Source organism: Oryx dammah, unplaced genomic scaffold (assembly GCF_014754425.2).
Source record: "Oryx dammah isolate SB20612 unplaced genomic scaffold, SCBI_Odam_1.1 HiC_scaffold_29, whole genome shotgun sequence".
Lineage (NCBI taxonomy): Eukaryota > Metazoa > Chordata > Mammalia > Artiodactyla > Bovidae > Oryx > Oryx dammah.
Window position 1 is genome coordinate 89,845,733 of NW_024070213.1, and position 14,535 is coordinate 89,860,267.

At 49.1% G+C, this 14,535-nt stretch overlaps 1 protein-coding gene across 1 annotated transcript; it reads right to left on the reverse strand.

Annotated features, from left to right (window-relative positions):
* Positions 1–1,702: 1,702 nt before the first annotated feature.
* KRT72 (keratin 72) lies at positions 1,703–14,535 on the reverse strand. Its single transcript, XM_040234204.1, has 9 exons — positions 14,039–14,535; positions 11,669–11,883; positions 8,549–8,609; positions 8,097–8,192; positions 7,194–7,358; positions 6,500–6,625; positions 3,758–3,978; positions 3,091–3,125; positions 1,703–2,299 (listed from the first exon to the last, which is right to left on the reverse strand). Exons 1-9 carry the CDS (start codon positions 14,498–14,500, stop codon positions 2,106–2,108), a joined length of 1,575 nt encoding a protein of 524 aa, XP_040090138.1. The 5' UTR covers positions 14,501–14,535; the 3' UTR covers positions 1,703–2,105.

Sequence of the window (14,535 nt, forward strand, 5' to 3'; positions counted from 1 at the left end):
GCTGTCTGCACATCCAGTTTCGCGTATGTCCAGAATAGAAGTGCCTCAATTTGGTTGATAAATTCTATAAATAGCATACACGTGGGTGAATGTAAGATACAAATCTCTTAACACAACTGTGTTTCATCACTTGCATGCCAAATCATCAGGACACACGTGGGTTACATGAGCTCTTCCTCTCCAGTGAAGGTGGGTGAGACGGAGCCGTGCATACCTGTGGCAAACGTTACGCTGAGTGCTGACCAGGAGCCAGACTGAGAGCCCCAGAACAGAACACGGGGCTCTGAGGAGTGGGGGAGGGGACAGACCTGTGGGCAGCTAACACGACATCGGGAAAATAGAGCCTCAACTGTCCTGTGGGTTCAGGAACAGTGCTGTGGATGTGCAGGACCCGGGTCCCCACTCTGCTGCTCATCAGGGCTGTGAACGTGGGCAGAGTGCTCAGCCATCTGGGTCTCTGCTTGCTGGCCTATACTAGTGGGGGGATTCAAGGAGTTATCGGCCACAAACCCTAATGTTCCGTCTCATTTATGCTTTTATGACTTGATGGAGTCCACATGGAGGGACCAGAAAATGCATGCCCACAGGAGGGGGCAGTTCAGCTGGACCACCAAGGATGAGCAGGCTTTCAGGAAATGAGGCATGGGCACTCGATATTGGAAGTTACATTTGCCAAGGTCCTGAGGTGGGAAAAGTCCTGGCCTCCAGGAAGAAAGACTGGAGTATGAGGCTGGGGGATGATGAAGGGAAGAAGGGGTCACAGGCACCCTGAAGTTCACCCTCAAACGAGGCTCATCGTTGGAAGGTGGCCTTGCCCTGGAGGACTCTGCTCTTCAGCACCTTGTTCAAGGAGACTGTGTCAACTGCTTCTGTGAAAACATTCTTACAGAAGCATACACATGCGTTAAAGAACACTCTTCTTACTCCATTTAATTTTTCTTCACAGAAATCATCACTGCCTGATATATCCTGTGTTTCTTTGTTAATTGCTGATTTTTACTCTCCCCACCAGACTGTGAGCTCCCCAAGGACAGGCTCTACGTGCCGGTTTGCTGACTCCTGTATTCCCTGTGCCTGACGATGCCAGACTCACCAAAGCTCGTGAGCCACTGCTCCATGGACACAGTAGACTCAGAGGCATACACAGGCAGGTGGGCGCCCTGGCCTCAAACTTGAGGATGGAAAAGAATCAGCTGGAAGAAGAGGAAAGCGAGGCTGCTGTGGGAGAGCAAGATAGAGGTGGGTTGGCAAGAGACTGAGGAGGACAGGAAGAAGCAGGATTGACTCTCTGACAACAAGGGACAGTTGTAAGGACCGTGGGAGCTTTTGAGAGGCGGGGCAGGAAGCCGCGCTGAAACTCAGACACCCAAGTCCTGCGGTGACTCAGCTCCTTGATCACAGCAGCCAGAGCGTCTTTTGGGGGGGGGGGCGCCTGTTCTCATCTCACAGGGCCATTGTGTGGCCTACCTGGAGTAAGTGCCCAGGTGCCCAGGAAGACCCAAGCCTGCCTAGAGGCAAATCTGTAACAAATCTCTGCTGTTTACAAGGAGCAGCTCCCAACCAATGCCTCCCTGGTCCAGGACCAGACGGCAAAGATCCTTAGCAGACCAGGGATCCAGAGGGAAGCAGGAGCTGCACCAAGAAAAGTTGGATGGGACAACTCAGATGTCAGTATGCCGGACAACAGATTCAACACTGAGAATCAGATGCTATTGACCATTTATTGCAGAGAAGCAGAGAACTGGGCATGACCCCAGTCAGAGGACAATGAGAACCCCTTGACTGTGAAGACCCAGAAAGGTACGAGGACAGAGGGGCTTGCGCCTAGTCACAGAGAAGCATCCTGGGGATGTGTGTAATCTCTGCATACAGGGCAGTGACCCAGAGAAAGGTGCCCAAGGAGGAGGTCGTGAGAGAGCCTGTGGCTGGACTCCCTGCGTCAGAGCATTACTCCACTGGGAACAAGGAGCAGGGATGGGACCAAGGCTGTGGTTATGCAGGAAGCACTTCCTGACTTGGGAAGGGGACCCAGAAGAGGAGATGAGGACACGGCGAGATGGGTGAGGTTTGCAGCTTTCTGCTCGTGAGCAGCCTTCATCTGCCCTTCATCTCGAGGCCTTTTTGGTTGCACAGCTACTGCCTGAGGTTTTGGCAGGAGCATCCTTGAGCTCACTGCCTCCACAGCTGCCTTTGGTTTTGACATCCACCGCTGAGGATTTATAGCTGTAACAGCTCGAGGCACCAAAGCCCATGCTGAAGCCAGTGCCTCCTGCCCCAGCGCTGGTGTTGCTGACGACAGCTGCAATCAGCAAGAAAAGACCCAGTTCATTCAGCCTCCTGGGACATCCTGATCATTCCCTTAATTCTCTCCCCTTGGGCGGCTTCACATAGAGACACATCCTCCATTGTCTATTTTTAGTTTACTAAGAGATTTTCATCAGCACTGGTCATTTTTCACGTACTTGACCCCATGTATTTGACCTTTTCCTAATTATTCTATGTTGATCTATCAATGCCAGACTGTAAGCACTAGCAGACTTTATAAGTGAATTTCCACCTGGATAGGACCAGATGAAGAAAGGCACTTCAAGGAGGCCTTCTGATGCTTCTGCTAAAGACAGGGGCTGCTGGGAGTACCCTACAATAGAACCCTGCGTTCTCTCTAGCTTTTAAGTCTGCAGGAGGTTATTTCTGCTTTTTCCATCATTCAGCCAGTCAGGCTCCTCTCATTCCTTCTTACTTCAATCCAGTACCTCTCTTATGGACTAGCCTCAAAGAAATGGAATGTAGTCATTAAGTATCACTCTTACAGTAGACTTTGGGACTATATACTGTTGGATATCATTTGATCTCTCTACAGGTTATACAAAGGTATATACTTTTGTATAACCTGTATTAAAGTAGTATTTCACAACTATTTCAATACTGTTCTCCTTGGTTACTAAATCCAGCTCCCTTTTTGTGCCCCTAAGTCTCCCCTTAACCCACTCTGTTATTGTTATTCTAACTTCTCTTTGGTGTCATGAAAATAGAGGGACTTCGACTTCTGGTAGGTGACCAAGGGCAGAACTAGGTACTGCAGATACTTACAGATGCTCACAGAATTTGGATATTCACCAGACATCCTGCAGACGGAGAGAAAAAATCAGATAAACCTCCCTAAACCTCTTCGATCCAGGGAGATTCCTCTGTGAATCAGCCTCTCCTCTCAGACGTGCCTTCCACTCCAGCCCAGCCTTCTTCCTTCCCAAACACCCGAGTGGGACCTCTCAAGAAACAGAGAACTAAGACGAAAAGTCTTCTGCAGGGAGTCAGCCTCCCCATCAAAGTGGCTTTGGGATTATCTGATGTGTGGGATAATTGTGCTCCTGCTTCCGACTAGTTATGCCTTAGGTCTGAGACAATTAGGAGTGAGCTCACATCCTCGCTGGGCCTCAGGCTTTGCCAGAGCAACCTTGAACCTAGGTGACTCTTGGAGACCGTCTTGCCCCTCCCACTCGCCTCAAGAGTGAATCATGAAGGGCCAGGGATGCTCTATTTCTCAATGTCTTCAATTCTTCCCCTGCCACCTCTTTGGGATGTTTACAGTCTTGTCCTTCTTGCTGTCTAACTCTGGTCTTTCCTACCGCACCATGTCAAAACCATTTTAATAGAGTTTCACCTCAGTAGGACCTGAACAAAACCAAACTCTTTGCCCTCAACCTTCCTACTAAAGCACAGAGATAATGCTCCAAACAAAAGACATCCTCCCCCTCACCTGCACTCCTCGCCCTCCAGCAGCTTGCGATAGGTGGCGATCTCCATGTCCAGGGCCAGCTTGGTGCTCATCAGCTCCTGGTACTCACGCATCATCCTGGCCAGTTCCTCCTTGGCTTGGAGCAGGGCGGCCTCCAGCTCATCCAGCTTGGCCCGGGCGTCCTTCAGGGCACAGTCGCCCCTCTGCTCAGCATCGGCCATGGCCATCTCCAGGTTGGAGCACTGAGGGGCAAATGGATTCAATGCTTTGGGTCAGAGCATAGCTCTGAGATTCTGCTCAGAAGACCTCCCTTCTTTTGATCCTGATTGGTGGTAAATGCTTTGAGGTCCTTCTGGTTTTCCCATTTTCTGAACATCACTAGAGGTGATGTCTAGAATCTGTCCTTCCCCCCAACTCCAGGCACAGTTCAGTCCAGATCATGCCATGGGCATGTAAAGGTGGAGTGTCCTTATCTTGGGAGAGAGGAGGGGAAAGGTATTGATTGAGAAGGTGGCCAGCTGGGCACATGGCTCCATCGTCTCCCTCCTAGTCTATAGCATTGCCTGTTCTGCCAACCTTAAAAATTCTACCAACCCTAAAAAGTCTCTGGGTCACTGGCCTTAATTCTGCCCCATAGTGTAAAAGATATCTTGGGAGATACTGTAAATAGTGAAAAAAAAATAGGGACCAATCAAGTTCCTATTAATAAAATGTCTATCCAATAATCCTACCCCACAGAGGATCTGGCCTCCCACATTGCACAGAGACTCATGTTACAAGGCAACAGCTTCCAATAATACTTTTGCATAACTAACAGGTTTTACTAGTTTACAAACTTCACTTTTAGGTGTTACTTGCAGAAGCAAACTGCAAGTGGGCCTCAGCACTGCATCCAGGGGAAGCTGGGCAGATGGAGTGTTGTCTTGAGCCTTTCAGTCATGAGCGTGTTTGCCAGTCACTGGGTTAGGCTTTGGTGGGATCTAAGGATCTGTCCCCTTCTTCTGGAGTCAAAGTTGCTTCACCCCAAGGACAGCAGCTGGTCCCAAGGCCAAATGGAATTTTTCACTGCTGTGCAGGTGGTGCTACCCTCCTCACCCAGGCAGGCCCCCAGCCATACAAGCATCCACAGTGTTTCGGGTGAGTGTTCACAGCCTCAGCAGAAAAACCTAGGACCCAGCTATTGAACCAGGGAAAAGCATCACCATCCTCAGGACTGTGGAGACCTAATTATTAGGGAGGCTGCAATAAACTCTACAACTCGAATTCCACCAAACTGTCCTCTGTTCTTTCTCACTGACCGAGATCCTGCAGGTGAACCTGGGGGACTCCAGAAGCTTGGGTCTTGTGAATGTGGCATGAGTTGAAAGGAGGACCTGAAATGTTGGTTCCTTTGACACAATTAGCAGCTGGATTCTGGAGCCACTGGATGCAGAGTCTGCATGTGTATGTAACTGTGGGCTTCTTTGGTGGAGAGGTCCAAAGGCAGGAAAGCACCTTGGCTGAGAGCCCTCAAGAGGAGCCGTCTTGGGGACCAAGCATCAACAGTGACCCCCACTGGCTCCCCGAGGAGGACATCTCCCCTGACCTCCAAAGCACGGTGGCCTTTTCATCACAAATGTCATTTTCTGGTAATAAGTTTGCCTAAACTGGTACACAGAGCATTTTATCAGATAAATAGAGTAATTGGGTACCAAAAGTAGCTTCAAACACCTTGTGTTTTTCTTTCATTTATGCAGAATTTGATTAAATAAAAATACCATAGGTTCTTAATTAGTCTATCTTTTTTCTTTTCACTGTTGGAGGAGGGGTGTGTGTGTGTGTGCGCGCACATGCCCATGCACAAGCAGGGCAGAGGAAGGAAAGAGATAGGGAACTTGACTTGCCCAGGAAGCTGAGACCTTAAATCCTTGCACCAAACTCCACAAACTTTGGGAGATTCATGAGTCTGCTTGCTTTGGAATCACAAGCGTGGGTGGCCCCGTATCGCGTTCCTATGGACTACGTTCAGTGTAGTGCCCCCCACAGACGACCACAGGAAAGGGCAAACACTGAGCAGAGCCCCGTGCCAAGACTAGGGTTGGGTGTGTGTGTGGCGGGGGTCAGGGTTGGGTGGCGTCTTCCTTCTCCACTCTCTTCTAAGATTCTAAAATCCACGGCTGGCTCTCCTTCCTCTGGCACAGATTCATCATGGGAAATTTCCAAACCCTTTCACCAATTGCACTGGGTCTAAGGTCCACTGCGCTCTTTGAAGACTGCCCATAATCCACCCATTCTTACCTAGGGGTTCCTGCTCCCTGCCACCCACCCATCATGGACCTTCTGCTCAGGGTGGGCGTCTTTTCTTCTAGCACACATGCCAACCTCACATCCACTGCTCCTGTGGGTTCCTTCACCAGACCCCCTTCCCTCTCCTTTCTGCCTTCCATCCCAAGGTAATCCACCTCCTACAGGAAGCCTCACTTGGGTTCTCATTTATCCAGAGCCCCTTGGAAGCCCTGCAGCACTTAGGGAGTGTGATGCGCAACAAACGATGCTACATCCTTCCATATGGATTCCTACTGTTCTCTCCTGAGAGATTTTGTTTTACCCTTTGTAATAATGAGCTTCATACAGATTGGTGCAAGATCCTCACGGTACTGGGAAGGGCAGGATGCTCTTCTCATTTGTATAGTCTGGTACAACTGCTCTCATACTGACTGTACCAAACCATAATTGGTCTCAAACCAATGAATGCTGTCAGCTGACTCCTTTCATAGAACCCACCTGCTTCTTCACGTTCCCAATCTCCGAGCGGATTCTCTGGATCATCCGGTTGAGATCTGAGATCTCAGCCTTGGTGAGTTTGAGGTCATCCCCGTGCTGGCCCGCTGTGGCTTGCAGCTCCTGGATCTGAGATTGGGGGACAAGAGATGAAGAGCACAGGACAGTTGAGAATTCAGCCCTTAGGGTGTTGGAGGAGAGGGAGAGTGACGGGGCACCATTCTTTTTATCTAAGCAGCACAGTCACAAGGGGAGGAGGGGAGAGGGGAGAGGGAGGGGGAGAAAGACAACCCTTTCCTTCTGGATAGGAAGACCCGGCCCCAGTTCAACAGGATCCTCGGTTTCTCAAACCTGAACTTCCCGTCCTTGTTTTGACAAAGTTGGAAACGGAAGGAAAGCTGAGATAGTGGATTGTCCACAGAAACGGCATCAGAATCTCATTGATGCTGTGACTGATGTGGCCTCAGCTGTCAGCAAGGGCCTTGGCAAGGGAAGGGCTAAGCCCACACACGGCCCCCAATACCTGCCACGGCTGTGGTGGATCTCTCTGGACCATAGGAAGGCATTTCCACAAGGCCCAACTCCAAGAAGCAGGAAGTCTCTGCCCAGCCCCAACACACATGCCCGCACATGCATAAGTACACACGTGCATGCATGATGACAGGGTGCTAGCTGTGGTCTCTGGGCCTCAGCTCACCTTGGTCTGGTACAGTGCCTCGGCCTCGGCCTTGCTCTTCAGGGCAATCTCCTCGTACTGGGCACGGACCTGGGCGATAATGCTGTCCAGGTCAAGGTCGCGGTTGTTGTCCATGGACAGGATGACGGACGTGTCGCTGATGTGGGACTGGATCTGAGCGATCTCCTGGAGGACAGTTAGGGGAGGGCAGTCAGTTAAACGTTTCTGAAGGTGGGCGGGGGTCCCTATTCTTGATCCTCTCCAGCAAATCCCCTGCTTCCCCTTCCTGCCCCTCCTCGGCACATGAGCTCTGCCTTCATCAGAGGCCTGCGGTGCTCACGCCTGTGGGTGTGAGATGAAAACATGGAGCTTGCCACCCAGCGTGGGACTGCCCTCTCCATCACACCTGCAGGACTCCTCCCACACTACCCACTCTCTCTGCACCAACAGCCACCGTGATCAGTCTGAACTCCTTAGGCAGCGCTCGGTCCTCTAGAGAGTCGCCAGTGAGCCCCCACTTCTCCGGACCCCTCATACTTTAGCGCAACTCCAGCTCCAGGTCTCCCCTCATTCTGCTCCTTCAGGCTGGAGTCCATGCCCTTCCCTGCACCCACAGAAATCTTGCTCACCTTTCTCCATTCCGCTGCTCTCCCAAAGCTTATTTACATGCTGTTTTCCCTACCGGACTATGATTCCTAGAGAACAGGAATCATTTCTCCTCCATCGCAGTCTCCTCAAAGCATACCCCTACTACTCAGCACATAGTAGGGCCTCAGCAAATGGCAGCTGTACTGACAATGTGGGTCAGTACAGAGGTCAAAAGGCCTCTTGGCCAACCTTTGGTCATGTGACCATCCAGGCCAAGGGCCAGAAACCACTTGCAAGAAGAACAGATCACACCAGAGAGCTCAGCAGGGTCCTTACCCCTTCATAGAGGCACTTCAAGAACTTGATCTCATCTGCCAAGGAGTCCACCTTGGCCTGGAGCTCGACCTTGTTCATGTAGGCGGCATCCACGTCCTGGGGAACACAGAGAGGGGCCTGCCTCTCCCCCTGCCCTCCCTCCTGCCACAAGGAGCCCCAGATTCCCTGCTCTCTCCCCTTCCGCCATGCTTCACTGGGAGGCCCAATCCCTGAGAGCAAATCAACCACTGTGTAGGGCCACAGCTACACCTGGATCTAAAGTTGACAGCTTCTGGAAGCAGCACACTGCCCAGGCAAGGGGCTTGAAGAGATAAGTGGGACATTAGAATCCTAGCCATCTCTGCTAGAGACTAAGTGACCCATAGGGCCCTTTCCTCATCCTACAAACATCCTCACGCCAGGCGCCTAGGGAGCCCCCAGGCTTCTTGCAGCCCTCCCCACCCGCCTCTTACCTTCTTGAGCATCACAAACTCATTCTCAGCAGCTGTGCGTCTGTTAATCTCCACCTCGTACCTGTGAGGGGCAAGAGAAAGGAGCGTCACCAGTGGGACAGTTCCATTCTGCAAATGCTCACTGAGCAGTGAGCAATCGCCTCTGTGCCAAAAGCTGCAAGGCAGTGACCCACAACCTGCGCTTTATGTTCCCTCAGGGCACAGAGAGCCTTCTCAAAGGGGATGAGACAAGGACAGGTTTAAAGGAATCAATGTGCAGCTCCTTCGCTCATAGTCAGGCTACCCTAAAATGTATCTACTTGGGAATGTATCTGTGATGGAGACATCATGCACGTTCTGCTGTCCCACCTTCCTCATGACAACCGAAAGTCACCCCCCTCCCCACCAGCTGGCACCTTAGTGCGAGCCCTAGTCGGAGAAGAAACCTCGCAGGCACCAAGCAAAATGCTATTCCCACCTTCACTCTGTAAGTTATGCCTGTTTCTTACACAGGTGAAGCAAGGTCTTGGAAATAGGGTGTTTGGATGGGGGTGAGATATTCTCCTTACCCCACATATTGTAGCTTGGAGGGTCAAGAGCACTGATCATTTCACTTAAAGATCTCACTATTCCATCCCTTACTATTATCAAAGAACACGTCACCTCCCCCCCAGGGGCTTGTAGTTGGAGTATAAATATATAAGCAGAAACGGGGTAGGTCGGGAAGGGGTGTGGGGCTGGGGTCTCACACTCCCTCTTCCCCTCTTGCTTTGCCTCCTATCCATGCGGCCTTTTGTTTAAAAAGAGTAATAGGATTTTTTAAATAACATAATACAGGATATTTGTGAGAGCAAACAAAATAAAGCATTGGAAAGAAATGATTTGTGCCCCCAAAAGGGCTATTTTTCATACATATTAACTTCAGCAATTCTTTTCAGCTTTTTACTTCCTAAGTCACATCACTGGCTGCCAAGAAAATAAAGTTGTGTTGGATGGCTGAAGTAGTACAGGTTAGTGAACTGGGTTATTTAAAGTATTTAAACAGTGGGACATTTTCTGAGACACAGATTTTTCTAGTTGCCCTGGGTAAAACACAGAAAATAGCTTATATGATTTATCTCAGATGCTATGTGTGTTCGGAGAAGGCAATGGCACCCCACTCCAGTACTCTTGCCTGGAGAATCCCAGGGATGGGGGAGCCTGGAAGGCTGCAGTCCATAGGGTCGCTAAGAGTCGGACAGGACTGAGCAACCTTACTTTCACTTTTCACTTCCATGCATTGGAGAAGGAAATGGCAACCCACTCCAGTACTCTTGCCTGGAGAATCCCAGGGATGGGGGAGCCTGGTGGGCTGCAGTCCATAAGGTCGCTAACAGTTGGACAGGACTGAGCAAACTTACTTTCACTTTTCACTGTCATGCATTGGAGAAGGAAATGGCAACCCACTCCAGTGTTCTTGCCTGGAGAATCCCAGGGAAGGGGGAGCCTGGTGGGCTGCCGTCTCTGGGGTCGCACAGAGTCGGACACGACTGAAGTGACTTAGCAGCAGACTTAGCAGCTATGTGTGTTACTCAAAAGATAGTTGAAAACTCCTTTCTATCAAGTTATACTGTGAAATAGTTGTTTCCGTCACAATTTTATCTCATATTATCTTACATGTTATCACATTATATCCATCCTATTAACAAAAATAAAACTATATGCTAATTGAAGACCAATTAGCTTTTAGCACCTTATATCTTTCTACTTCATAAAATACATTGGAAAAGTTTGATCATGATGGCTATCAAAATTGATGACATTCATGTATTATAAATAACTTCTCATCATTTACTTCTAAAAATTGAATATCAGAGTTCAATATACACATACAACATTTATAAAGAAAAACTGCATTTTGCATTACTATGGACTTAATAAATAACATATAATTTTTAAAAACAGATTAAAATGTATAATTAAAAGTTAAACCATGACAGAGTACACATGGATTTATCTTGTTTTAGAATATAGATGTATTAATTATGTTAAATCTGCATCATTTTAACCTTTAATGTTTTCAGTAACATGCTGTACAAGATGTCACCCTTAGTTTATTGCTGAGTAGATTTTAAGATAGTCCTCAGTGCATGTTCATATTTTGACTTGAATTTGAATATGAAGCCACACTTTTTCTGATAGAAAGCAACTCTTATTTCTCTGGTTTCACAACGAAAGCTAGATTTCCAATTAAGCTAGATGGTAGATGCCTTCTATAAATTAAATGAACCAAAATTTTGGAAACTGTATTTGAGTGTGAACACATATTTAAACAGGGGCCTCTCTGGAGGTGTTCTTGAAGCCTGTCCCCACAATCTGTGTGCTTTCAGAAGTCCAGGACTATGTCACCGCCACCTTCAGGGGCTCCATACAGAGCTCAGGCCAGAGTTCCACTTTAGGGGGACTTCAGTAGAGATGGATGGGCAGATCAAAAGTGAACCAAGAAAAAAACCCCAGTTCTGACCATCTTCACCACCTTGTGGAAGAAGTCACCTACCCCCTAAAATCCTAACACCTGGAAGCAAACCACCAAAATATCAGATCACACCAAGCATGGGGCATCACTCTCTCTCCTCATAGGTTCAACTTAGAAGGAGAAACCATCTCCCGTCCAAGCACACTCTCAACTGTTTTCTTTAATAGTGGAATTCAGCAACATGGAGATGGCTCACCATGGACAAAAAAAAAAAAAAAAACTTAAAAACTCATTTTTGCTTAGCTTTAAGATGTGTTCTGAGATTGGAAGGATGTCTCCTTCTATAGGAGTCCTGGCAACTCCTATAGAAAACCTCACTCAGGAGGAGCTACAAAGCCATTTGGGTTGTTCATCTGGTTTTGAGACAATTCTCTCCCCCACCCCACATTCTTCCATTTTCAATGTTTAAAATTAGCACATCATCTCCTGGGCAATTTGGAGCACCATTTTGGGTAGATCTTTTCTCTTCCTACATTTCATCCTGTCTAGATCTCTCTCCCTCCCTTACAAGAAAGAGTAGTAATGATATCAGCAAAGGATCCAAGAAGACAAAATTGCTGGCTCCAAATCACAACCTCATCTATAATCAAGACCTTCCAGTGGTGTTTCTCCACCTCTCCACTCACCTCTTCTTATAGTCCTCTACCACATCACGCATGCTCCTCAGCTCCGAGTCCAGCCTCACCCGGTCCCCTGACAGCATCTCCAGCTGCTTGCGCAGGTTGCTGGTGTAGCCCTCGAGGATGGGCTCCAGGTTGTTCTTACAGTTGTTCAGGTCCAGCTGCTGCAGCAGCTCCCACTTGGTCCCCAGCACCTGGTTCTGCTGCTCCAGGAACCTCACCTGGAAAATGGTAGTCATAGCCCCCAAACCCTGCCCCCCAAGTGCTCTTGCCTCTCAAGAGTGAGGACAGGGCCCCAGAAATCAGAAGGTGTCATCCTGCAGTGGGAGTCAGGAAAGAGCAAGTTTCCTCAGAGAGTGGATTAAGCCAGAGGGACATGCCCACCTTGTCTCTAAGACAAGAAACAGGATCCAGTTTTAAATGAAATCAGGAAGTGGGTGTAAGCAATGCTGTCTATCATCTGCCACCATGACTTACCATGTGGATAAGGCAGCATCTTTTGCTATAAATGCTGGTGTTTTTGGAGGAAGAAATAGTGACTGCAGAATGGCACTGAAAGTCACTCTGGTAATATGCATGTTCTTTCTTACATGCAGTCTAAATTGCTCCTGGTTTGTTTCTTTCATTGGTTTTGGAGGCAGATTGTCACATCTTTAAACTCAACATTCAAAAAAGTAAGATCATGGCATCCGGTTCCATCACTTCATGGTAAATAGATGGGGGGGAAATGGAAACAGTGACAGATTTTATTTTCTTGGGCTCTAAAACCACTGCAGACAGTGACTGCAGCCACAAAATTAAAAGACACTTGCTCTTTGGAAGAAAAGCTATGACTAACCTAGACAGCGTATTAAAAAGCAGAGACATCACTTTGCCAACAAAGGTACGTGTAGTCAAAGCTATGCTTCTTCCAGTAGCCATGTACAGATGTGAGAGCTGGACCATAAAGAAGACTGAATGCCAAAGAATTGATGCTTTCGAATTGTGGTGTTGGAAAAGACTCTTGAGAGTCCCTTGGACAGCAAGGAAATCAAATCTGTCAATCCTAAAGGAAATCAACCCTGGATATTCATTGCAAGAACTGATGCTGAAGCTCAAATACTTTGGCCACCTGTTGCAAAGAACCAACTTATTGGAAAAGACCCTGATGCTGGGAAAGATTGAGGACAGGAGAAGGGGATGACAGAGGACGAGATGGTTAGATAGCATCACTGACTCAATGGCCATGAGTTTGAGCAAACTCTGGGAGATAGTGAAGGACAGGGAAGCCTGGTATGCTGCAGTCCACGGTCGCAAAGAGTCGGGCACGACTGAGCAACTAAACAACAATCACATCTTTACAAATCTATTCATACTTGACGGAAGGTTTCTCATTTTTGTGCTGAATAATGTCAGGCCTCTGCTACACCAACGTTCCTCTTCTTACCAGTCTCTTTAGTTATTTCTTCCACTCCTGCCCTCTGTCCTCCAATACTTCACTTCCTCTTCCCATGTATAGTTGGGAGGGACACAGGCTACTGTTGCTGCCTCTTCTATTACCCTGGCACATTTCTTAGCTTCCCTCTGTCTTATGAGCTTCTGCAAGATACAGTGATCACTGAATCACGGGTTGATAAATGAGAACCACTTGGGTCAACACCAGGCACTGAGGAGTATCAGCTCTTATTAGTATCATATCCTTCATGGTCTAGATCTTTCCAGGTGGAGACAAGAGAAACCCATTCCTTGTCTCCTCCCATTCAGCGGGGTCACTGCCTATGACTCCAGAGCCATCTTCTCTGTTGCCCCAATTTCTGGACATACACACACCTACACAACATACACACACATAATTTGACATGCTCTCCTTCCAAATCTTCTCCCCTCAGCACCTTCACTGTTCTAGCCCTTTCCTCTCACCTCCTCTAAAAACCTTCCTGGTTTACATCCTTAACCCACTTCCTACCTTCTAGGTCTTTCTCACCCACCAGGCATCCATCCTGTCCTGGGACACCCCCTGTCCTGGAACTGCAAGCCCATCTCTCTGTTTGGTAGTGAGAGCCCTCAGGGGGCCCATTATGCATCTCCTGCCCCTGACACCTCCCTCCCTTTCCTGAGTCTTTTCCTGCAAGGAAGGAATGAAGCTCCTCTTTAAGGGGAAGGGCGGGGTGAAGGTATGCTGGGCACTGTTTTAAGCACCTTAGAAACATCCAGTTCATCTTCATTATAACCTTATGGGGTTAGAGCTATTCTTGTGCCCATTTTACACAAGAGGCAAGGGAAGTTCAGAGAGCATAACTAACGTGCCCAAGTTCCCACGCCAGTGGCAGGGGCAGAGTGAGACCCGCATGTACACTGGTCACCAAGGCATGGACCGGTAGACGCTCCAGCACCAACCTTGTCAATGAAGGAGGCGAACTTGTTGTTCAGAGCCTTGATCTGCTCCCGCTCCTGGGCGCGCACTTTCTGGATCTCTGGGTCCAGCTCCACGTTGAGCGGGGACAGGAGGCTTTTGTTGACAGTGACCTGAGGGATGCCGCCCGGCGGGCACACAGACGGACACGTGGGCCCCAGCCCCGCGCTGCCGAAGATGGTTCCCACGAAGCCTCCTCGGCGGCCACCACCTGTGGCCATGCAGGGACCCAACGCGGAGCCACCTCGCCCGGCTGTGGAGCTCAGGGCCAGGCGCCGGCCACCCCCGCAGTTGAAGAGGCTCCTGCTGCCGAAGGTGGCCGTGCCCTTGACGCCGCTGGCCCGGAATGAGGTGGTGCTGCTGCTGACCCGGCTGGAGATGATGGCAGAGCAGCCGCTGAAGGCCAGGCGCTCCCCACCGGGGTAGAGGTTCAACTGGCGGCTCATGACTGGGAGGTGGAGGTCACTGGTTGCTGGGTGGA

What these genes read in the sequence shown, in the direction of transcription:
- KRT72 (XM_040234204.1), bottom strand. Translation starts at nt 14,500, where the DNA reads ATGAGCCGCCAGTTGAACCTCTACCCCGGTGGGGAGCGCCTGGCCTTC. An exon ending in AGTTTGTGATGCTCAAGAAG is followed by an intron (nt 8,193 to 8,548) that starts GTAAGAGGCGGG and finishes TGTGTTCCCCAG; the next exon opens with GACGTGGATGCCGCCTACAT. An exon ending in AGGCACTGTACCAGACCAAG is followed by an intron (nt 6,626 to 7,193) that starts GTGAGCTGAGGC and finishes CCCCAATCTCAG; the next exon opens with ATCCAGGAGCTGCAAGCCAC.